Consider the following 26,708-nt stretch of genomic DNA (forward strand, 5'->3'; position numbering starts at 1 on the left):
CTGCAAAAAAGAAGAGAGATTGATATGAAGGTATAATATAAATTCATGAAAACACAAATCTTACAATAGTGCTTCAGAGCCACAGGCTTGGTCTACACTGAAAAGTTACGTCAGCAAAACTATGCTGGTCTGAGATATGAAAAACCTCACTAGTGACCGACATAGCTATACCAACATAACCCCCAGTGTAGGTGCAGGTATGTCAACGGAAGAGGACTTCTGTCGACATAGCTAACTTCATTAGGGGAGGTGGCTGTTCCTACACTGATAAACCCCTTCTTTGTCAGTGCTGGCTGCTTCTACACTATGGGGCTATGCCAGAACAATTATGCCAGTGTAGTTTACACACAGTAAAGACATACCCCCAGTAAAGTCAGAGCACAACATAAAATAGCAGTAACAAAGTCCATTAGTGATTATTCAGGCATTTAGCAGTTTGTGGCAAGGTTAGAACATTTTTCTTAATGTTTTTGTTCACCTTTAAAAGTGAAAACAGTCTGTCCCAGGAATACTGCTCATTTTTTAAATTAAATTAAGCTAATAAAGTTAGGAAGGATAATTATGGCCTGACTATGATGATGGAATGGTGCTAACAGCTACTGTAAGCGTCCAAGCTCTATAGAGGGTAGCCAAGAGAGATGGTTGTTAGATAAGAGTCTCATGTTTGTTTCCCATTACATTTACAAGAAACATGCTTCATGCAATAAACAAAAAACATGTTTCTTTTCTATTTGCATTAAATTCAATACAGGAGCCTAGAAGTACGAAATGAAAATGATATAGTCCCTTTTATTGACTTGAAATGTTCCTACATTTAGCATCAAAACCGCTGACATAATGGAATGTTCATCTGACATTTTACAGTTTGTTTGTCAAACATTTATACATAATGGATTGGACCAGGATCGAAAAACGATGAACTGGGCAGGTTTAAGGACAGGTGTCCTCAGTTTAAAAGGATTAATTTTTCAACCATTACATTCATTACCTGCTGCAAAAAATGATATGAACATAAGACTTCTCTTTCACCAAATCAGAATAGGCCTAGAGATTGTTAAAAATAACAGGGAGTTGTGTGACTTAAAATTTGATCCTGTAAACCAAATCAAGAGCAGTTTTACTTGTGGCTACTTCCATTATCTTCTACTAAGGGTTTGCAGGATCAGTCACTTAGACAAATCAACAGAGGTCCTGTGGCACTGTTAGTCTTAAAGGTGCCACCGGACCCTCTGTTGCTTTTTACAGATTCAGACTAACACGGCTACCCCTCTGATATTAGACAAATCAGATGATCCAAATTTTGTCAAATATTTAATACAAAAAAATTGCTATAGAACAGAGCTAGTATAGTATGGAACATTCAACCTGAAGACATTTTTGTCACGTTTGTAATTCATTTGAAAAAAAATGCATTTTGATTGGAAACTAAAAGCTAATGAGCCAAATTCTGCTCTTAATGTGTACAGCTTCACTGCAATCAAAGGGTGGCAACTCCTGGAACAGAACGTGGTCATATCACAAGTGTAGTACCAAAGTGAAGACAAGACAAATCAGTGAATGGCTCTTTTAAATGCAATATCCAGGAATGAAGTGTTCAATATTTCATATAGCATTATGGGGGTTTTGTGTACAGAGAACATACCTCATAGTTTGCAAAACTATGTTAGGTTTTGACCAACCTTGCTTGGTTGTTTTGGCTTTGGTTTAATGCTGATGAAGACATCTAATTGTTCCATTAGTTGAGTTATAATCTGTGGTTCTATTTCAATTTCTTCCTTCATATCAAACATCAGCACAAGAGGAAGGCAACCCTGGAAAGTTAAATCCAAATTATAAAGTACCCTTGTACCAAATACAACATTGGCTAAAACATGACAGTCAACTTTTCCTGTCCTATGTAACTCAAGATCTTAGCAGTTCTGACTGAAATAGTGAGAATGAAATTTTACAAGATGAGTGTTACCTCCCACAACCCCAACAAGCAGAGAGCTTGACAGTTTGAGGGTGCGATGGTTTGTTGAATAAGAATCTCACCTCATAGTAAACAAAGATTTAACTCACAAGTTATACACATTCACTACCCAAAATTAAGGATGTTGGAAGGATCAACTTTTGTATGTATGTACTGTCTAATTGCCACAAACTATTGTCAAGAGAATAGTTAGCAGTACCATTATTTGGTCATATTGTTTACCTTAAAATCATATTTCGGGTGAGAGAAAAAATAATGTTATAATTGTGAAAAAGAAAATCCCGCTGGATTGTCAAATCTTTAATAACATTTCCCTTTGCCTCAACCACTGAGTAGCTAGATCTGTATTTTCAGAGATTAAGCTGCAACACTTTTGAAATTCATGAGATTTTAAAATAAGACAACACTGGTAGAGAAGGAAACAATTATTATCATATAGAGTAGCAAATGCGTGCTGTTTGCTGTGCAAAAAAGGAAAGAAAACATGATTCCTGACCCCAAAAATTTACAATTTAAAATGGACATTGACAGTGCAATCCAAAAACAGTATTACCCATTCATCAGAAAAATGTAAATATAAAATATACACATAAAAATGGTCAAACCTTTAAGGACTGCCAGCTTGTTGAACGTGCTTCAGATGCTGCTGAGCAGCATGGCAAGTAATAAATCATATCTATTCAGCAGGTATAAGTTCTGCATAACCTCACATTTATATTTTCTTTCCAAAGGGTTTCAAAGTGTCCATAGACTAGACAAGAATCACTTCATCCACCACAACGACGCAACCAGGAAAACAGCAGCAGTTCAACAGAGTAAAACTACACTACTCAGCAGTTTAGAGCAGAAAGTGAAGGCAGAGGCGGGAAGCGAAGCCACTTATTTAGGTGTATAAATATGGAGAGCACTTTCTGAAAATCTTGGCCATAGTATTTTGTCATATTTGACTCTTTTGCTTTACTACCTTTGCACTACTTATATTCCATTCCCTTCATTTCCCTAAAATCTAGCCCTTCATTTATGAAAATAATATTTTGGTAGCTGGTAGGTGCCCAGCACTTTTGAAACATCTGACTACTCACATAGGTTCTTGAATATGGACTTTGCACCACTGACTTTAGGCACCCATTTTTTAAAAAAAACCTGGCATATGTTTAATTTTTTTTTTTTTTAAAGAGACTATATTCAGATAGCTAACAGTGTCTAGAAGAAAATACCCTCCAAATTCACCAAAGTTCAAAAGGGATATTGGGGAAAAATGAAAAGCAGATAAGAATGCTTCAAAAATAATAATGCCAAGATGGTCAAAAGTTACAGGTTAGTCTATATAACCAAGTCAAGCTTAAGCAAAAAGAAAACGACACTATTTTAGGGGATCAGCTTTGGGAAGACGATGAAAAACTGTTTGACTTCAGAAAGTCAACTTGGCCGAAGAAGCCATTGTCATGAGTAATCATTCTTTGAAAATAACACATTCAATTCAATAATCCCCACTACAACCCATTTTGTTGTGGTAAGAAAAATGTTGAGCACATGTCATACTTGGATTTTCCAACAGCTGTTGTAAAGCCAAAAATGTAATTATGCAATAAGCATTTGAATAAACAAATTCAACTAAAGGTCAAGAAAACAAAATAGCCCAAAATTGAAATTTTACAATCTGGAAGTAATGTTTAGAACACGGGGATGGTATTGGAAAAAGGAAAGAAAGCAAATATGCCCAACCAGAAAGAAGCCAATGCTAAATGGGGAGGCTTCCCCCCCCCTTAAAAAAAAAGCAGGGAGATTAAAGAAACAAAACTAACTTTTCAATATGGAAAATAAATTAATACTCTGTTATGAGCAAATGGATCATAGATCAAATTATTTTATGCAGTCATTGAAATTAAGTTTCTTGATCTACTGATTAGTGGATACTGAAATACTGAGAAAAAGACAGATGAATAGGAAAAACCAAACAAAACCCCCAGAAGACAACATGCTGAGCTTTTAACTGTTGACTTCTTTAAAAAAAAAAAAAACTCACTCAACGTTTTTATTCTGAGTCACAATATACATTTGTTTTTCTTTTATGGTTTGCCATTTACCACTTTCTCATATGGACATTATCTTAACAGCCATATTTGGGCACTAGAGTTGCATAAAGATCAAAATGTGTAAGCTAGTGGCAAAGTGATGTAGTTCTCTGATTAGAACACATTTGGAATGTGGAAGGCTTTCCAAGTTAGAATTTAGGGGCGCCTGCAATTTATATCTCAATATAAATCATGGCCTTTTCGGTGAGTAAACTTGTGTTAATGTCACGTTTATATTAACATTTACGTTTAAGAATAATGCAAATTAATTTTTAAGACACAAAATGTACGCACCTTATAAAAAGGAATGTAATATATGTTGTATTAAAATCTTGTTTGACATGTTTGTGTCACATTAAATAATTAGTACATTGGACACATATGGGAATCAATATAAATAATTAGTTTAGATCCACAATATTAGTTTCTCAATTTCATTTTGTGTGTGGTGAATTGCTTTTAAAAGTTATCAATATTCTTTGTAGTTTATCCAGTCTTCATAGACTAAAAGAAACATACATATCACCTACCTCAAAGGGTTGAGCATATTGATCTTGAGGCTTTTGGAATAGTATATCACAAGACCTCTCTCAAATTTTGGTCTCTTTCACTAGTGTTACAGTATCATGCACTGACTAGCACTTCAGTAGTTCACAGGGAGCTTGCTTAGGCTACTCGTTTTGTCTTTGTTGATATTAGGGAGCCATGTAAAGTTTGCTTATAGAAATTGTCAAGCTCAGAGAAATGGCTACACGGGAAAACAGTTTACACTGTTGTATATTTTTCCATCAAATCTATTATTACAAAAATCATGAGATAGTTTCATTGTCTAGCTCAGAGACAACATCAGCACCTATTTGGCCTGCTTCCAGGAAAGATGAAAGCAGCCAATAATAAATCGGACTATAGCTAGAAAGCTTCTGGTACCACAGAACTCTCAAAAATATAGAAATTTGAGTCCACTGAATGGAGCCAAAAAACACTGTGCTGAAATTTATTTTAGAAGATCCAAGGAATGAATGCAGCTATTTATGCCACGCAGCTGACCGGGTTAAAAAAAGTAGTTAAAGCTTTTAAGTTAGTAAATATCTCTTGCTCCTACTTTCTCTCTCTCTCCCTCTCTCGCTCTATATATGCGCGCACACACACACACATTTAGTTAGTTTCTCCTTTTAAAAATATGTTCAGTTTTGTCATATCACCTAGCAAATATAGGGACTCTAGCATACATTAAAAATATCCATTCATTTTTTGTAACACTTGCTTTTAAAAACACGTTTAGCTATAAAATTGGAAACATGAGTAAATATTTCAAAATATATGGAACAATGCCAGGTTCTACAAACTAAATCTCAATTTGTTCCTCAGTTTAGGTCAGTATACTTCTTAAGGGCTATAGACTTCCTGTAGCTCTGAGGAGCTACTGATGTTTTACCATGAGAAAGTTGAATTTTGCAATATTCTAAAAACCTTTCAATAGCTTCTAATCTTTCCTTCCTCCATGTAGCAAAGGGTATTTGAATATTTATATGTTATTCTTATTTATGTTTTGGGGCACTACTGTCTCCCCTATCTTCTCCAGCTTGAATGACAATTGGAGTAGCATACTTTGAAGCTCACTGATGATATATATAGCATAGCTGTCTCTCAATATTTATAAGCATATCTATTCAGGAATCAATACACTATTAGATTATATTATTTGTAATATAGATAACCATGTACACATACATACTCTCTCTCTCTAGACATTCTCTCTTCCAGTGCAGATGGAGTACGTATGTTGGGGTGGTAAAGGAAGGGAGAATAGCTCAAAACAGTACAGACATGGGGTTTTAGAAGTCCATAATATAAGGGCTTGCAATACCTATGTCTCTATAATACAAACTTCATTTTTTATTTTTATTCATCTATTGTATATATTTATCTAGTGCAAAGGGGTTACATCTACAAGTGATATTCCTACATTTTCTGTATGTTAGTCTTGATCATATGGTCATTCTCTTTGTTACATGAGATATAAACAAACTCCAAACATAATGCACCCAGTCTTGGCAGTCACAACTCTAGATCATACCCCATACTTCTCCTAGAAGCCTCTGTTAAGCTCAGAAACTGTGACTAATGTAGAGATAAAGAACACTATACTAAAGATTATGTTTACTATGAAGAGCTTAACATTCAAGCCTTAATACAAACTCACTAGTGATAGCTGTAACTAATTGTAAAACTTGAAAATATTACACAAACAGTGGCTAAAGAGATTGTGATGATGTGGCTAGTTGAATCAGTTATTTCATTTAAAAAAACCTAACCCATTTTATTCTCAGTGAGGTGAAACACAAATATGCCACTTGCAGAAATAATGATCAGTTACTAAACACCTTCACCTAATGTTTATTAATTAGTTGAAACCCTCGTGTCACCATATCAAGAGCTCTATATCAGTCCTAAACCCCAATTGTCACTGTTATGAGACTAATATTGTTGTTCTTAGTATTACAAGACCACCTAAAGGCCGCAGTGAGCCACACTAGAGGCTCACTAAGATAGCACCTGTAAAAACAAAACAAATATCCCCCCCAATATGGTTAGCTTTGTTAAAGAAATAGTACCACTAATTAGAACTGGCTAAATCTCAGGGAGATTTGGTTTGCAAGGGATATTGTTATTCACAATATTGCTTTTGTTCTGATTTGGGAAAAAAACCAAATTTCCTGATGAACCAGAGATCCCCAATAATTTTGTTTAAAGAACACTGAAATATGGTGTTCCCGAAACAAAATAGGAAATTAACATTCTTGTCAATTTTACTTAGCTGCTTCATAACAGTGAGCCTGACTGGGTTCTCCAGGTTGCTAGGCTCCCTCCTCCAGCCAGAGAGTTCCAGCTCCAGACAGGGCTCTCCCAAGGATGCTGCTATGGAGCATGGAGCTTAGCAGCCCCGAGAGTTCTGGCAGTAACCATGGCTCCAGCTGTGGAGTAGAAAGCCTGCCACCTGCAGACTCCTGGCTCCAGAGGGTGGCAGGCTCCATGCCTTAGTGTCGGGAGCTTGCCATCGCCCCGAGCCGCAACAGAAGCCTGTCTGTTTCTTGGTGTGTAATGGACTCAGAACAAAATGTTTTGGTCCAGCAAATTGGCATTTTCCAAAGAAAGTATGTTTCACTGGAAAATTTCTGACAGTTCTGCTGCTAATGTAGTTGACAAGACTACAGAATGTAGAACCTGCTAGGATGTAAGCAAGTGTCTCCAATGTATCTGATCATCTGTACTTCCAAGGAAACCTGCCCTAAAAAAGATTATTTGGTCCACACATATGCCAAGTAACTTCTCTCACTGGCTCCAGAAAAGCTGCCCACTTATCACGCTAACAAAAAGATGGAAAAAAGAGGTGGTTGGACATTAATGGAAGAAAAGAACTGCTTATCTCAATTTCTGCCTTCTAATCGGTAACATCACCATCATAACCAATTTTAATTATGTCCTTTATATTGGCAAAGCATCTTTTATCATGATAGTGTATAACACATTTATTGATAAAATCAGATATAAGACAACAATCAGGGGAGACGGTTGGGAGATGTCCAGTTAATCTCCACGCCAGATTACAACATTGAGAGGGAGGGTGACGAGACAAGAACTGATATAGCCAGGGGGAAGAGATTGGACATAAGGAAGACGGGGGGGATGGATACTAGACTAATAGGTCATACTGGCGGTACGGTGTCCGTACCAAATTGGATAATTAATGTGAGAGAGGCTAAACGGCATAAATTAAGATGTTTATACACCAATGCGAGAAGCCTAGGTAACAAAATGGAGGAATTGGAGCTCCTGGTCCAAGAAATGAAACTGGATATCGTAGGAATAACCGAAACATGGTGGAACGGTAGTCATGACTGGAGTACAGGTATGGAAGGGTATGTGCTGTTTAGGAACGACCGGAACAAAGGTAAAGGTGGGGATGTAGCATTGTATGTCAATAATGAGGTAAACTGTAAAGAAATAATAAGTGATGGAATGGATAAGACGGAGTCTGTCTGGGCAATACTCCCATTGGGTAAAAAAACTACTAGAGCCTCCCCTGGGATAGTGCTTGGGGTGTGCTATAGACTGCCGGATCTACCCTGGATATGGACAGAGAACTATTTAATGTTTTTAGGGAAGAAAATACTAATAGGAACTATGTAATCATGGGAGATTTTAACTTCCCGGATATAGATTGGGGAACAAATGCTAGTAACAATAATAGGGCTCAGATTTTTCTAGACGTGCTAGCTGATGAATTCCTTCATCAAGTAGTTGCTGAACCGACGAGGGGGGATGCCATTTTAGATTTGGTTTTGGTGAGTAGTGAGGACCTCGTTGAGGAAATGGTTGTAGGAGACAACCTTGGCTCGAGTGATCATGAGCTAATTCGGTTTAAACTAAATGGAAGGATTAACAGAATTAAATCGGAGACTAGGGTTTACGATTTCAAAAGGGCTAACTTTAATAAATTAAGGCGACTAATTAGGGAAGTGGATTGGACTAACATATTTATGGATCTAAAGGCGGAAGGCGCCTGGGATTATTTCAAGTTGAAGTTGCAGGAGCTGTCGGAGGCCTGTATCCCGAGAAAGGGAAAACGGTTCGTAGGCAGGAGATTTAGACCGAGCTGGATGAACGAGCGTCTCAGAGGGGTGACTAAGAAAAAACAGAAAGCGTACAAAGACTGGAAGAGGGGAGGGATCAGCAAAGAAACCTACCTTATTGAGGTCAGAGCATGTAGAGATGGAGTGAGAAAGGCCAAAAGCCGTGTAGAGTTGGACCTTGCGAGGGGAATTAAAACCAATAGTAAGAGGTTTTATAGCCATATAAATAGGAAGAAAACAAAGAAAGAAGAAGTGGGACCGCTGAAGACTGTAGATGGAGTGGAGATTAAGGATAATCTAGGCATGGCACAATATCTAAACGAATATTTTGCATCGGTCTTTAATGAGGCTAATGAAGGGTTTAGGAATAGAGGCAGCGTGACAGAGGGGAATAAAGGAGGGGGGGTTGACATTACCGTATCCGAGGTAGAAACCAAACTCGAACAGCTTAACGGGACTAAATCGGGCGGACCGGATGATCTTCATCCGAGAATATTAAAGGAACTGGCGTGAGAAATTGCAAGCCCGTTAGCGATAATTTTTAATGAATCTGTAAACTCAGGGGTGGTACCGTTGGACTGGAGAATAGCTAATGTGGTTCCTATTTTCAAGAAGGGGAAAAAAAGTGACCCGGGTAACTACAGGCCTGTTAGTTTAACATCTGTAATATGCAAGGTCTTGGAAAAAATTTTAAAGGAGAAAGTAGTTAAGGACCTTGAGGTCAATGGCAATTGGGACAAATTACAACATGGTTTTATGAAAGGCAGATCGTGCCAAACCAACCTGATCTCCTTCTTTGAGAAAGTAACAGATTTTTTAGATAAAGGAAATGCGGTGGATCTAATATACCTCGATTTCAGTAAAGCGTTTGATACGGTACCGCATGAGGAATTATTGGTTAAATTGGAAAAGATGGGGATCGATATGAAAATCCAGAGGTGGATAAAGAACTGGTTAAAGGGGAGACTGCAGCGGGTCGTACTGAAAGGTGAACTGTCAGGTTGGAGGGAGGTTACCAGTGGAGTTCCTCAAGGTTTGGTTTTGGTTCCAATTTTATTTAATCTATTTATTACTGACCTCGGAACCGAATGTAGAAGTGGGCTGATAAAGTTTGCGGATGACACAAAGTTGGGAGGTATTGCCAATTCGGAGAAGGATCGGGATATCCTGCAGGGAGACTTGGATGACCTTGTAAACTGGAGTAATAGTAATAGGATGAAATTTAATAGTGAGAAGTGTAAGGTGATGCATTTAGGGATGACTAACAAGAATTTTAGTTATAAGCTGGGGACGCATCGGTTGGAAGAAACGGAGGAGGAGAAGGACCTCCGAGTCCTGGTTGATCGCAGGATGACTATGAGTCGGCAATGTGACGTGGCCATGAAAAAAGCTAATGCGGTCTTGGGATGCATTAGGCGAGGTATTTCTAGTAGGGATAAGGAGGTGCTGCTTCCGTTATACAAGGCGCTGGTGAGACCTCATTTGGAGTACTGTGTGCTGTTCTGGTCTCCCATGTTTAAAAAGGATGAACTCAAACTGGAACGGGTACAGAGAAGGGCCACTAGGATGATCCGAGGAATGGAAAATCTGTCGTATGAAAGGAGACTCGAGGAGCTCGGTTTGTTTACCCTAACCAAAAGGAGGCTGAGGGGGGATATGATTGCTCTCTTTAAATATATCAGAGGGATAAATACCAGGGAGGGAGAGGAATTATTTCAGCTCATTACTAATGTGGACACAAGAACAAATGGATATAAACTGGCCGTCGGGAAGTTTAGGCTTGAAATTAGACGACGGTTTCTAACAGTCAGAGGGGTGAAGTTCTGGAACAGCCTTCCGAGGGAAACAGTGGGGGCGAAAGACCTCTCTGGCTTTAAGATTAAGCTTGATAAGTTTATGGAGGGGATGGGTTGATGGGATAATGTGATTTTAGTCAATAGGTCAATAACATGCCATCGCTGGTAATTAGTATCAATGGTCAATGTGGGTCTGGCTGGAGAATCTTGCCCGCATGCTCAGGGTTCTGCTGATCGCCATATTTGGGGTCGGGAAGGAATTTTCCTCCAGGGTAGATTGGCAGAGGCCCTAGAGGTTTTTCGCCTTCCTCCGCAGCATGGGGCAGGGGTCGCTTGCTGGAGGATTCTCTGCGACTTGAAGTCTTTAAATCATGATTTGGGGACTTCAACAGCTGAGTCAAGGGAGATAATTATTCCAGGAGTGGGTGGGTCAGCTTTTGTGGCCTGCATCATGCGGGAGGTCAGACTAGATGATCATAATGGTCCCTTCTGACCTTAAAGTCTATGAGTCTATGAACTACAGTTCATAAAAACTATTTCATTAGACACACAGTCAGAATAAGAGCACTCATCTCAATCAGTATTCGGTTATGTAAATAAATACTATTTTTTCTGCTCCAATACAGAAAGTCATTTGCATCTGGATGATAAATACACAAGAACTGGTAGTATTTTCTTTTAGCTACTTGACATTTTTCATACAGATGTCACTGAAATATTTACCATGAGATATTGTCTGGCAAGACAGACTGACTCAATAGTGCCCTGGAGGTAGACAGTGGATTTCTTTTGTGGGTTACTGGGGTCAGGGAAGTGGATCTGAGCACCAGTTCTCTGCATGATATGTTTGATGTTACTGCCATTTCGACCCATCATAAAGAGATGATGCTGTGCTGCAATATCTAGCTGCGTGCTCACAGGGATTGCAGAGGCCAGACTACCAGCCAGGTGTTCCAGAAGCATGGCTGTTCCTTCCTACAGACAAATAGGAGAAAAATACATTATAGAGAAACAACCAAAACTGCACAGTGGTGGATACAAAATAAGAATTTCATCAGATTACATTTGCTTTAGACAGCACACATTTCACATTCCAGAATAAGTAAGCAGCAACATATAAAGGATTTACTAAGGGGGAGTGGGTGGAAAGCAATATACGATTTTGTTTAAAATCAAGTTAACTTATAATTCAGAAAGAGTTGGACTGTACCTAACTTCTCTTGAACTGCATCTGAACTCCACTGAATTCAAAGGAAGTTAGGTGCTTTAGAAAATCCCACTGGATACCTATCTGGATCTTTAGGCACCTAAATACTTTTAAAAATCTGGCCTTTTCTGTCTTGGCCTCAGTCCTGCGCCTGGTTCCACACAGGTGGAACCTGTGCCCACATGCAGCCACACTGAAGTCAATAGGGATATATCTGAACAAATCTAGTTGCTAGATTTGACCATTGTTTTGGTCTCTGAAGCCCTAATTGACTTGAGACCTACCTACTTGACACCACCGTCTCTCTCTGTATCATACTGCCACAGCTGTCATCCACAGAAATACTCAAGCTGGAGCTCCCTTGCTTTTAGCTTAAAAGGCTGTTAGCAACATGTCCTGAGTGATTGGCCCCTTCCATGTCTTTTGAATTCACTGTTTCCCCCTTTGTCTGAAATAGCCCAAATTTGTTGACCATTAGGGTGTATTGCAAGTCCACCTATTTAACCAGACATTTGGGGAGGACTCAGGTATGTGGGGGTTAGGATTTGATTTGTTCATTGGTTTAAATTTTTTTGCTTACTGGCTGTTTTTGGTGATAGGTGAGATTGGCCCCTGCTCTGGTATAGCTGTTTTTAATTTTGGCTTGCGATATTAACCATTTCTCAGAGTGCCTAAAGCCTGAATAAGGTCTCTGATATATTTAAAATGTAAACTGAAGTAAACATATAAAATTAGGTTTCAAACAGAAAATGTTTTTCTGTACATACACAAATCCTATTTTATAAAAAAACAACAACACCCTAAAACATTTAAGATCAGTGCATCCAAATTGTTAAAAGCTATAATAAATGCCTTCTGGATCAACCAGGATAGTACAACAAGACACCATTTAAGCAACTAAGTTTTTACACATTTAGGATATCTGGAATAACTTTAGTTAAATGTATTACCTTCACAGCACTAGTATTATTCTGTGACCCTCTAACAATGACAGTAGCACCGTACATTCGAGAACGTTGTTTAAAGGAAACTGAAATGTTATAAGTCTGTGATATATGCTGAATCGTAGGAGAATTAGGATCTGGGATGGGTTGGAGAATTCCAGCTATGGGTAATTCAAACATAAGTACCAAAGGAAGCAGCTCCTAGAGTGAGATTGAGAAAAATCACAGCATGTATTTGAAGCACAATCACATTTACTCAGCCTACCACAACTTTAATAAAAATTCAGAATTTTCTGTCACTCCGCTGAGATAACATTTAGAATATCTACAATCTCCCTGAGCTTTCTTTACAGAAACTTAAGTTTGTTGACATCATCCAAGGCAAGTTGTTTGCTGTCACAAACAAATGGAAAAAATGCATTACCTTGCCAGGGAAAAAAGTGTGAATGTCATACATCGTTAGAAAAATTGCAAAAAAGCCAGTTTTTTTTGCAAATAAAGAAAGTCAAAAAACCAAACAAAAACAAAAAAACACTCATGTCACATTCCCACACTCTTCTATACTTACATACCATATATTGAGCTACATTTGTGAAATTTCATGCAGGGATCTTGCTCCACAGTGGGATGGCTGGGGTTAGAAAAACAATGACTTTTTATGGAAAAGCCCTATAAGTCATGGTTTCTGTCACAACCATCATAGCCATCAAATATACAGACTTAATGTATGTATATGTATAGAACATTAAAATGTTCATAATATGTCATATGGTTCAAAATACAGTTGTGTGAGATATATATAAAATCAAAAGAGATTGTTATGATGGGGGAAATGAGTGCAGAGTACGATTGGCGGGGATGGATTTATTTTGCTACAGTCCATCACATTACTTACACCTACTGCATATAACAATTAAAATTCAATCATAGGCAACTAAATTACCTCTGCAGAGGGAGAATTTAGCACATAATTCTTAGTAGAAGGACTGCAAGATCATATCTGGTTTAAATAGCTGACACTAAATTCAGGCTTTAAATCAATTTAGGTAACATAAGGTGACTAAACATGAGTCACTTCAGTGTTATGTAGTTTGTCCACATGAATGCTAACATTCTTAATATATTTGTAACACATATGTACACACAACTCATGAGCCCTTTATGCTTATTTTGTATTATTATTTAAAATCTGCTAATTAAAAAGATTAAACAAACAAATGAATGTTCATTGTGAATATTGCTGGCATTTTCTTGCAATTTGGGGTTTTACGATATGAGCTGCTTAGAGACCACAACACAGAGCCAGTCAACTCAGAACTGAACTATCATTTCCCACTTCTATCCCCCAACTTCTTCTATCTCCAGTGTGTTTGAGATGTGAGTTATGGAAATACAGTTACCCGTATTCTAACTCTGGCAGACTCCACTCCAGCTGGCTGTCCTGCAATAGACACCTGAAAAAGTCAGAACACAGACAACATAGTATCATTTTCATATAAATTATCTGAAAAATTCTCCAAATATTTATGTTATTTTTTATATGTATTGTACTTCTGTTGGTGTCTGAGGCATTTTTTAAAACAGTAGTTGAAAACTGAATCCCTCCAGTAAAGGGTTACTTTTGTATATTGATTTTTATGCTACAAACTCTTAAAACATTCTGAAAACTTTGAACAAATAATGGAAGAAACTATAATAAAAATTCAACATAGCCATTCAGAACGAACCCTGCAATTACTGTTCTGCAACAGTATATTAGTCCTTAAGGTTGAAACTGAACACATAATATACTTTTTTAAAATGACATCCTAAGTTGCCACTGGGAGTTTTATGGAACATGCCACTTAAAAAAAGCCTGAATAAATTATTAGTATGCTATAATGACAGACTGAAAAGTAAAAATGTCCTTTAAATTTGGTATTATAGAACAGCAAGATTCTTTTTGATGTATTATAATTCAACAAGCAATCTTCACTCTAATAAAGTTGAACTGCTATTATCAGATGTTTTCATTTTTGTTAGACATCTACAAACTTTAGTTTCTATATAACTTTTAACATGCCAAAAACACCCAGAAATTTAAAAAATAAATAAAAATCAGTAATCCAGATGCCCTGCTTCTCTACCACTTCCTTATACTGAATGATTGTTGTCCTCTGAATATTTGAAAGAATTTGATAAACACATCACTAATTGTCCCTATCTTTTGCAAAAACAGATTTTCTTTTAGTCCACCTAGAATAATCCATTGATTTCCACACCCGATTTAGATATGAAGAGTTAATTTCCATAACCATCAAGGTATACAAACCAGGCAAAAAATAATTAAACTAAAAATAATTATATAATACTTTAAAAATGGAATAACCAGCTTATATTAATAAGCAGACTTTAAGGCCAGAATGGGACCATCATGATCATCTACTACTTTCCCTTTGCCTTGTCCCCTCAATCATAGTCAGTGACTCTTGTTCTTCATCTCTATAACAGAGCACAGCTACCCTCCTGGCTCCTGCATCTGCTAGGCTCAGATAAAGTCACTCAGAGACCCTTGGATTCTGAAACCACTGGTGCTTTTATTTACAAGTTTGTGCTCCTACCACCTTCTCACTGTACAGCTTACACAGCTCCGGGTTCCTTGTATCTGAACCCAGAAGGGAAGGGCTTTCTCCCAGTCTGCACTCCCTCACTCTCCTCCGTCCCACCATCCCAGCTTCCTTCTTCCCAGCCTCTTATATAGCCCTGGGCTAATTGGGCTAGCAGCTGGCCCTCATTCCCCAATTAGGGCAGGCTCTTACCAGCCAGCTCCACTTTATTCACCTAAATGGGGCTGGCATGGCAGGGGGCTGATTCTGAAGTCTTTCTAATCAGCACCCTGTCACAATCTCCAAGCACTCTTGTCAAGTGCATCTTCCAAGCTGACATCGACCTTCTTCATCTCCTTCTTCATCATCCCAAACCACCCTTTTCTAGGTCTTTCTCGTGGTCTTTGTATTGTGACTACTAGCTATTGTACTTTCTGGTCAACTTATCCCTTATCTCGTCACCTAACATGATCCAGCCATCTCAGTAGATACTCCCTCAGCTTTCCCATGATGAGGCCCATACCATTTCATTGCATAGTCTATCAGCTCTTGTCTTACCTGGAATCCATCTGAAAATTCTCATTTTGGCAGTTGAAGAAGTTGTTCTTCTCTTCCTTATTGGCTAGCATTCTGACTCAAATGTCATAGCAGGCCTAAACACGATCTTATATACTTTGGACTTATTCTTATAGCAGAAAATTCCTGTCTACTCCCTCCATTTACACCACATGCTCTTCATGTGGCTCTGTGACAGAGCGCTGAAGCCTAACAGATGGGTCAGCACTCTGATCACTGTGGCCTCAATTAGTTCCCCCGGTGATGGCTGACTGAGGAAATAGGGAGGAATTAGCTAATCAGATAGGGAGGCTGGATAAGTTAAGGAACTAATTGGCTCATCAGATGACTAGCTTGATAAAAGACAGGAAGGACGTGTTGGGAGTAGGGGGCAGGGAGGGAGAACTGGGCTAGCTGGCTGTGCCCAGTCTGAAGGAGATCCGAAGGAAGGGAGATCTCTTCCTCCCAGGGCCCTGATAAACAGGGTCTGAAGGAAATCAGGTCATAAGTATTAGATCTGCTGTATTGCACTGTACAGGAGTTGCTGGAGGGGACCTGAATAAATTTTACAAAGAGGACACACAAGAAGAGAGTCTGAGTGGTTTCTGTGGTGACCAAGGACGGGGAAGAATCTATGCTCCATTACAAGCTCCTAACCTCTGCATGCACATTCCCATCATGGCTCAACAATGAACTGAGCATCTAAATTGTTGAACAGACTAACTCTATACCACCTAATTTTACTGGCTTCTCATTGTCCCTCTCAACGAAGCATCACATATTCTGTCTTTTGTTGGCTAATTCGTAAGCCATTTTCTTCTAATGCAGCCCTCCAGGGGCCTCCTTCTAAACCCCTTTCCAGTGTGGTGTTATCTTCATGGGACACCATGCTATCAGCAAAAAGCAGGCTTCGTGGAGCCTCTCTCCTAATCTCCTACATCAAGGTGTCCACTCTAATCACAAACATGAATAGTGATCCTTGATGTAGACCTATTCTCCCAAAGAATGACTCTGTAGCCACAGTTGCTTCTCACTGCTTTTCTGCTACCCTCATACCTGTCCATGATAGTCTGAAGATGCGTCTCCAGCAGACTGTGTGACTGCAGGCACCACCATAACAATTCTCTAGGAATATATACTGTAAAATATAAATAAAATATTAAATACTTACTTGGTTGCTCTTTTCTGCTTGGTTATTCCTATTTGAGTCTGGAAAATGGATGTGACATCCTGTTTCTTCCATCACTTTTTTAATGTTATTGCCACCTTTGCCAATCACATGAGAATGTTCTGTATGTGAAACGTCCATCTTCAGGGTGACTCGATTACTCTAGAGGCCAAAACATCTAATTATTATGGGATTCTTCAGTGTGGAATAGCTTAACATCAGTATTTTGCAGTAAATTACATTTATAAAACTATATTATAGACAGTTAGATCATGAGAATATTTTAAAAATGGCTTACTGTTGACTGAATTAAGACTTGTTTAATACTGGAACTTTATATTTAATTGCTAAACCATGAATATTTTCTCTCTGATAAGGAAATCAGTGTGTACCCAAATACATTAGACTCCTATACTACCTGTTTCACAAATGGCAAAACACTTTTAAAGAAAGGTGGATGAGAGTTGCACTAGACTAAGAAACATCAACAGAAATATTTATGTGTATCACAGTTTGCTCAAGGTAAGATGTACTTTTTAGTTTTCAAACTTCCAGATTAAGAGTTAGAAAAATAGTGTTTTAATTCTCTTAAATTAAGACCTAGCTTTTAGATTTCAGGATTCTCATTATATGGTTCTTTTTCGGTTGAGTCTGTAATTCTGCCATTTAAAATAATGCATAAAGTAGTTTGATGCAAATAATTTTTTAAAGTCTAAATGCAAAGACAGGTCTCATTCTCTAGTAAGCAAAGTGGTTTAATGAAATAGTATGTTTTACCTCTGAAGACCTCAGTTTGGTGATCTCTAGGTCACCATACAGCTAGACAGAAATGACTGCCACTGCACAGGAGACGCCCATAATTAGGACAGTGCAAGTCTAGTGGGGGGAGGCGAGATTCAAGAAATAGCTGGCCTCATACAGTATCTAGCTCCAGTTTGTGTAGCTCAGTCTACTAAAACTAACATTTTAAAAATAGAATACAACAATAATAAATTCATGGTTTTTTGAGCCATGACTCAAAATGAGTGCCAATTCTAATAGGTACAATATAAGGAAATTTTCCAACTCTACAATGAGCATCCAGCCTTTATATTTAGCTTTCATAAGCCTGTTTGGACTTGCTTTAAAATTGCCAGAGGTAAGACAATGATCTCCATTGGACTTGTAATTTTAAACAGGATACACAATTCTCTTCAGTATACTTGTGGTCACAGGCCTTCATAAATAAAAGTTCCCCAATACCAATTGATCTATCTATCTCCTGGACCATAATGGAATCTTAAGCCTTACAGCATGTTTCAGTACAGAAAAGTCTTTGAAAAGATTTGTGGATAAGGTTATCTCCATAAAATTAATAATTACCCTACGAAATGGAAAGTTCTCAATCAGTTTGAGGTCAATGCTTAACTCAACAGTATATGTCCCACTACTAGGTTTGAAATGCTAGGCGCAGCACTGAGGATAAGGGAGAAAGGGGATTTAGACAAAGATGTCAAAACTGTCTTGCTGAATCTGTTCATTTTGAACCTGAATAATAAACTGACTCTTCCTTTTGGACTCAGTGAGATTAGTTTTTCTTTTTCTTTTGAGTATTACCTTGCATTTTTAATATCAATTCCACTTTCGAAATAAGCTTTTAGTTCTCATGTTGTTTTTCTGTAATATTAGTGTTTGTCCTACACCTAAACATTTACATATATAATGCTAAGAACATCATAACATCTGAGTGCAGGCAGAATGACTTGTCAATTTATAATTTTGTCAAACACTTGATCTGTGAACAAAACACCTCCCCCCAGCCATTTAATTAGTAAGCCTCATTATAGTCTAATTTCAGACACAATATTTCATTTCTGAAATATCGTAAAATTAGGAAAACACACCATGCTTTCCACAATTTTGTACTACAGAATTGGCCACACAATCCACTACTTGCAGTGGAGTTTGCTTTTTTTTAAAAGAGAAAACTCCGTTCAAGTTTTTAGCCAATATGATATGGAAAATTTCCCCCCAAATGTGAACGGAATGGAACCAGAAACAGTGTTGTCTTCTTAAGTCTGCACAAAACTGAAAAACAGTTTCAAACAGAAGTGTATTGAATTCAGTATCAACACCCTCTCCCCCCAAGGGACACTAACCATATTATTCATTTTAATGTAAAATTTTAATATAAGCATCTGCTTTTTAATTTCCGCTAAGTTGCTGCAGAATTCAGTGTCACTATACCATAGAAATAGGGGCCTGCACACAGGATTTTGGCCCAGGACTCAATTTTTAAAATATTTTCTTCTTACTTTTGTGTCCAAGACAGACATGATCTTCTCCTTAGCTTCTTTAACATTTTCTTTTTTTCCAGAGACTTTAATATGGGGATCTAAATAAAGAGAAATAAAGATTAATAAACAAGTCACATGGGGAAAAAATCTACCAAAATACTTACTCTTTCACTATCAAGCATTAAACAAATAACCTACTTTTAAATAAAAAAAAAAAAAGCTTTTTGTTGTTCCTTTTAAAAAGAAACAGCTACTTTAGATATGTTAAAGTTTAAATGTGAACTAGAGTACCAAACTCTTTTGGAATTGGCTAAATTACTGCAGCATGTTAATAATCAATTCATTCACTCTTCCCATGTGTTTTATTGTGCTCCGTAATATCATAGTAACAAACCATTTAAAAAAAATGCAAGATTACACATTACTACTGTGATATTACAAAGCAATCTACTGCAGTGTAGACATGCAACAAAACTGTACCAAATACTTCTCTTGTTGAATGCTAGCAATGGGCAACTCACAGCCATTTGATGTCAGTGTTTTTTGTATGCCAGTTTATGCTTCTACCACACAGAACATAATCTGTGGATGCTTACCGACTCTTAATTATGCTATTAACATAGTTATTTGATCTCTATACTGTTGTTGTTAGTCATTACACCTAATCGCGAAGCATTGGAATGGACATAAAAGCTCCTTCCTTTGAGCCATTAATAACAATTCATGCATGAACAAAATATATTTTTACACATTTAGGAGGCATTCAATACTGAGTATCACCTTACTGAAGCTTTTGCCTAATCAGACCTAAAGTACTGGATGTAAAAACTTAGGTATTGACCATAAGAGTTTTCAAGTATCAATGGAATATGAGAAGATGATGTATCCCCAATGAGTTATCAAGCAGAGTACAATGACAATAAAACAAAACCAGGGGGTTAAATTCTGAAACTTTTACTCAGTCAAAATGGTCATTGAAGAATCTAGCTCATGGAAGTTAAACAGGACTTGGAACTAACCCCAGTGTCCATTAACTGAAAATGACACCTTAAGTAGAAGAGCAGCACCATCTGGTGTCTGGAAATATGAACTACCATAATCCAATATTTCCAAACAGAAACGAGCCCAAACCAAACAACTCTGAATTTCCTTCCAGGTGTCAGATCTGGATTTTGTAGTTTGGATCTGGTCTTGTCTCTTTTCTCCTAAAAATGAGACCGTATGCCTGTTCACAGTGTAGTGTGGCCCTTTCCTCCATAATGGAATTTGCACTTGCTCAAGGAACTTCTAAATCCACTGTTGCACAATGCATACTAATGTGATTAGACCTGGTTCTGCATTTTAACAAAAGCCATCCAACATTCTGTAATATGTATGGGCATTCAAATTTTCAATAGAAGGGGAAAAACAGATATACCAACAGAATAAACCCGCCTTTCTTCTATCACCAGAAATTTAAAACAGTCCTTTATTTTCCTTTAATAACATCCTTTATTTTCAACTGAGTACAAAAGGTTTACAAATCAAAAAAGACCACTTGAAATGCTTGGATACTGCTGTGTTCCAATACAAGAGAGAGCAGGTTTTATCTCAACAAGTTTTGAAAAAGTTCAACTGAGGAGCGAGGAATGGTGGAGGCATAGAAATTTTTTTGCCAAATTGCACAGAAATCACAAAAATGCAACATTTTGAGTTCTAGTTAGACTTAAACAGGCATAGTTTTGTTTTTTTAATGGAAAACAGTCACAAAAATGTGATGTGCAATCATGGCATTTACAGAAGCTCTGAAATCCTGCTGTTTCAGACTTTCCACAATGGTGGTGCTGAGCAACTCAACAATTTTTTTAAAGGGCATTTTCTTTATTTTTTTCTCTTGTTTTAAGTTCGGCATAACCCAAGTGGTTAAAATATATTTTAGCTCAAAATCTTGAAAAAACAGCTACAAGCAATGATTTTTAGAAGCAGAGATCCCAGCACATTATGAATGCTACAAGTATCTGTTTAGAGACGACATAAAAGGATACTTGTATTTTATTGAAAAGTGGATAAATGATTTTTTAACAATATCTTTCAACACACTTCTGACCAATGACAGAAGGTACCTAGGCCACCATTTTGGTATCTCCTGAAACCTTGTGAAACCAACCCACCTCTTTTCTCCAAATGAGCTAGTACTGTTCAACTGATAGTACTATGTCTGCCTGTCTCTGTTTACTAACATGTGAAAAATTAGGTGAGAATAGATTTTGGAAAAAAAAATCTCCTCCATTTTTCATTTCCTTTGGCTTTTTAGATTTTGTTGGTGTTCTCAGACTCACAAATTTCTCAAGTTCATTATACTTTCAGCCTTTATTTTTGTACCCTAAAAAGAATAAAAACAAAGTATTTTAAATTATGTATTCAATTTTCTTCCAAAAACCAAGAAAGAAAACCCAACTAAGCCAACAATAGAGATTTTGAAACTCAATACCATTTTTACAATCTATAAAATCTGTCAAGATTACAGTCTTAATCTCCATTCCTTTACAAGGTTTCCCCACAATGACAATACAATGGGATTAAGAATGTGCATATGTTGCTAGTCTATAGAAATTACCCTTTCAGACTCAGCCCTCTCTCTCTTTCCAACAGGGAAGGGCAATTTATGGGAATGTCTTGCACCTGACTGCTATAATTCTAATTCTTGTAATTATCATTCCTGAGAGAGTTGCACAGGTACTGAAACTATAAGAAGTCCAGTGAAAACCAATATCTGCCCTGTAACATTGAATCACTGAATACTGAAAAGTGGCAAGTTGAATTATCCAGGAACTGCTCAGGGATTCATTCACAGATTCCGAGTGTTTAAACTCAGAACAGAGAAGATCATTAGACCTTCACCTAGTCTAGCCCCTTGTATATCACAGGTCATTAAATTTCACCTAGTTACCCCTGTATTGAGCCCAGTAACTTATATTGGCTACCTGATATCTTCCACAAAGACATCCAGTCTTGATTTGAAGACAACAAGAAATGGAGAATCCATCAGTTCCCTTCGTAGTTTGTTCTAATGTAATGGTGAATCTCACTATTAATTTGAATTTGTCTGTCTTCAGCTTTCAGTCACTGGTTCTTATTATGCCTTTCTCTATTTGATTAAAGAGCAGCAAAACCTGGTACTTTCTTCCCACGAAGGTTCTTAGTAATCAAATTTCCTGCCAATCTTTTTGATAAAATAAACAGATTGAGCTCTAAGTCTCTCACTGTAAGGCATCCAGCCCTTGAATAGTATTTATGGCTCTTTTCTGTACCCTATCTAAATGTTCAACATCCTCTTTTAAAATGTGGACATCAGAACTGGACACAGTATTCCAGCATCATCACCAATGCTGTAAAGAGAGGTAAAATCACTTTACTACTCTCCTGTTTAAACACCCAAGTATCTTAGCAGCCCTATTTGCCTCAACATTGCATTTGGAGTTTGTGTTCAGTAGTTTATCCACTATGACCCCAAAATCATTTTGAGTCACTGCTTTCTAGGGTACAGTCCCCCATTCTGTAGATTTGGTGTGCATTCCATGTTCCTAGATGTATAACTTTGCATATGACTGTAGTAAAACTGACGTTTGAAGGGGCCCAGCTTACCAAGCAATCCAGATCACTCTCTGTGACTGCCCTATCTTCATCATTTTTACTACTCTGCCAGTCTCTGTCATCTGTAAATTTTAATCAACAGTGATTTTGATTTTCTTCCAGATTGTTGGCAAAAATATTGAGTAGTGTGAAGCCTAGTTATGAAGTTTACACACTTGAAAATGAAACAGTGGTGACACCAAACAAAAATACTCAATGAGTTATTGCTTTTGAGGGATGGGGGGAGGCAGGCAGATGGCAATAAACAAGTACAGAACAGTGAGTTAGTTAATGGTAGGAAAAGAAGTAAAGGAGAACAAGAAACGCTTTTGCAACTCTATTGTGAAAACAAGATCAAAAGAGGAAATAAGCCTGTTAGTGAAGGAGGAAGGAGAATTAAACTAATGACTCCAATGGCAGACTGAACTTTTTACAAAAGTATCTTCAACAATAGAAATGAAGTTTGAATTGTTATTGCTAAAGCGCAGGTGAGGGAAAACTTGGATATTTTGAAAATATACATATCAGGTAGTCCTAACAACAAGGTGGATGAGGTAATGTCTTTTATTGAACCAATTCTGTTGGTGGAAGATGAAGAGCGCTGTGAAGCTCGAAAGCTTATAAGCTTGGAAAAGGTAACTAGAGTGTCACAGCTAAATACAAGGTGTGACTGATGGTTAAACATAAGGGGTTAACACATGTAGAAAGAAACCATTTAAAATGAAGTGGGCAATTAACACTCTACAGTCATAGGATAAAGGAGGGGTAATAGAGTCACCTTGGTGTATTGAACCATAAAACCATTGTCTGTTTTAGAAGTCCATCATCCACATCTACCATGTCCCCACCGAGAGTCATAAACCACACACCTGACAATTACATCAATTACTTCCTGAAAAAAATCTCCAGAGAAATCCTTAAACATCACATCTACCACAATCTCTCCACCACTGAGAGGACAGCTATACAATCCCTGAAATCCAACCACCAGATACGGATCAAACCAGCAGACCAAGGGGGTGCCATCATAGTTCTCAAACATGATGACATAATCAACAAAGCCAACTGACAAAACTCTGACACCTACTATAAAAAACTCAAAGAAGACCCCACACCACAATTCACACAGGAATTTAAGGATATCATGAAATCCTTCCCCAAACAACTCCAAAAGAAACTCATCTCCCACGTACTCACCCCGGTACCCTCTAAATACCTCCAAAATATACAAACAAGAGAACCCAGGCAGACACACCATATCTGACCATGGCATTCTTAAAGAAGGAATATCAGGACTCACAGAAACAACCCTCAAACCAGTCACCAAACAAAGGGTCAGTTTCCTCCAGAAACTCAACAATATTGACATCCTCCCTCAGAACATTATCCTTGCTACCATGGAGGTCATGTTCCTATACACCAACTTCCCTCAACATGACAGCATCGCTGTATGCCTCAAATACCTACAAGACAATGGACAACACTCACATATCCACCTTAAACTATCCATTTCATTCTCACCCATAACAACCACATCCCGAAAGAAATCTTTCACAAACCCCCTCTTGTGGCCTTCATCGCTCCCCCTCCTCACCTCACCACATTCAACAGCAGCAGCAGCAAGTCCCCACAGACTAAGACTCACCAACTCAAAATGGCACCAGACCCTGCCAAAACAGATGCAAATCCTACAGACATATCTCCACTACTATGACAATCCATGGGTCCTACACATGCCTATCACAACGTGTGATTTACCCCATCCAGCGCATCAAATGCTCTAACAACTACGCTGCTGAAATCAGACAATCATTACGCTCTCAAATGAACTCATACAGAAAAATGATAAAAGACAAAAACACCATATCATCATTGGGTGAAAACTTTTCACAAAGCAAACACTATCTGCCCTTTCAGTCTTCATTTTCAAAATAAACCTGTACTACACCTTGAAAAGACAAACATGGGAACTTACATTTTATAACTCTGCTAGACACTAAAAACCAGGGTCTCATTACAACAATTTGTAACCTACTAGCCCTCCTTTGTCCTCTGACTGACTACAGGGTGTTAATTGCTCACTTCATTTTAATTGGTTTCTTCCAACATCTGTCGCACCTAGTATTTAGGTGTGAGACTCTAGTTACCTTTTCCAAACCTGAAGAGCTCTGTGAACCTCAAAAGCCGGTCTCGTCCACCAACAGAAGTTGGTCCAATAAAAGATATTACCTCACTCACCTTGTCTCTCATATCCAGGGACCAACATGGCTACAACAACACAGTAAACAAGTCCTAATAGCATGCATTCTGTGGTGTTAATGGAATTCAGCTCACAAGTTTACCAACTACTGAATTATTTTGCTTTTAAGAGTTATGAAGAACTGGGAAAATTCTTCTGATTAAGGCCTGTTCTACACTAGAAAATTAGGTCAGCATATCTCTGTTGCTCAGTGGCATGAAAAATCCACGCTCCTGAGTGGCATAGTTAAGCAGACCTAAGTCCCCACATAGACAGACAGACATGAAAGAATTCTTCTGTCGGCCTAGCTCAGGGGTAGGCAAACTTTTGGGCCCGAGGGCCACATCTGTTTATGGAAATTGTATGGCGGGCCATGAATGCTCACGAAATTGGGGTTGGGGTGCGGGACGGAATGAGGGCTCCGGCTGGGGATGCGGGCTCTGGAGTGAGGCCACAAATGAGGAGTTCAGGAGTGGGAGGGTTTAGGGTGTGGGGGAAGGTGAGGACTCTGTGGTGGGGCTGGGGATAAGGGGTTTGGGGTGTAGGAGGGTGCTCTGGGCCGGGATAGAGGAGTTTGGAGAGCGGAAAGGGGATCAGGGTTGGGGGGGAAGGGGGATGAGGGCTCCGGCTAGGAGTGCGGGCTCTAGGGTGGGGCTGGTGAGGTGTTTGGGGTCCAGGAGGGGGCTCCGGGCTGGGACTGAAGGGTTCGGAGGGCAGGAGGGGGATCAGGGCAGGGGGATGGGGCACTGGAGGAGGTCAGGGGTGCAGGCTCTGGGCAGTGCTTACTTCAAGCAGCTCCCAGAAGCAGTGGCATGTCACCTGTCCGGCTCCTATGCGGAGGCACCGCAAGCGCCACCCCTGCAACTCCCATTGGCCGCAGTTCCCAGCCAATGGGAGCTGCAGGGGCAGCGCAGGGGACGCGTTCGGAGCCCCCTGGATGTTCCCTATGCGTAGGAGCCGGAGGGGGACATGCTGCTGCTTTTGGGAGCCCCGCGGAGTGGGACAAGCCCCCGACCCTGCTCTCTGCCTGGAGCACTGGAGCAGGGCAAGCCCGAGACCCCGCTCCACAGTGGGAGCTCGAGGGCCGGATTAAAACGTTTGACGGGCCAGATGCAGCCCATGGGCCGTAGTTTGCCTACCCCTGACATAGCTACTGCCTTGTGTGAAGGTGGATTACCCAAATCAACGGGAGAACCCCTCCCATTGGTGTAGGTAGTGTGTATACTGAAGCGCTACAATGGGGCAGCTGCAGCAGTACCACTGTAGTATTTCAAGTAAAGACAACACTCAGTATGGCCATTCTTATGTTCTTAAGGTAACTGAAAAATGGAGAAAAGCAAAACTATTAACAACCTTGAAAAAACGGAAAGTGCCCCAGCAATTATTAATAAGTCTAGCGTCTAATTCAAGTAAATAGGAGTGTGACGTTGCAGTCTATATGGTTTTTATAAAAATATGATAAGTGAATATAATGTAACTGGGATATGCTTCATGCAAAAGGTCTCTTGTAAGGTATCATTACAAAGTTTATAATCTACTGAGTGTGATCATCCTATTTGTATAAATGTATCATTCTTGTATCTAAAACTAGAAATATAAAATATAACTCTGAGGGCCTATTGTAATTATGCAAAATATAACTCTG

General features: G+C 38.6%; 1 protein-coding gene across 1 annotated transcript in view; it reads right to left on the reverse strand.

Annotated features, from left to right (window-relative positions):
* The window catches only part of BICC1 (BicC family RNA binding protein 1), a 228,295-nt gene that overhangs the window by 21,491 nt on the left and 180,096 nt on the right, over nt 1-26,708 (reverse strand). Inside the window, exons 4-9 of the mRNA XM_065408387.1 lie at nt 19,231-19,310; nt 16,940-17,098; nt 14,029-14,082; nt 12,635-12,829; nt 11,201-11,452; nt 1,680-1,811 (exon numbers count right to left, since the gene is read on the reverse strand). Of these exons, the coding sequence (XP_065264459.1) occupies nt 1,680-1,811; nt 11,201-11,452; nt 12,635-12,829; nt 14,029-14,082; nt 16,940-17,098; nt 19,231-19,310 (872 nt within the window). The remainder of the gene's footprint in view (nt 1-1,679; nt 1,812-11,200; nt 11,453-12,634; nt 12,830-14,028; nt 14,083-16,939; nt 17,099-19,230; nt 19,311-26,708) is intronic.

The sequence above is a fragment of the Emys orbicularis genome, chromosome 7 (assembly GCF_028017835.1).
Source record: "Emys orbicularis isolate rEmyOrb1 chromosome 7, rEmyOrb1.hap1, whole genome shotgun sequence".
Classification (NCBI taxonomy): domain Eukaryota; kingdom Metazoa; phylum Chordata; order Testudines; family Emydidae; genus Emys; species Emys orbicularis.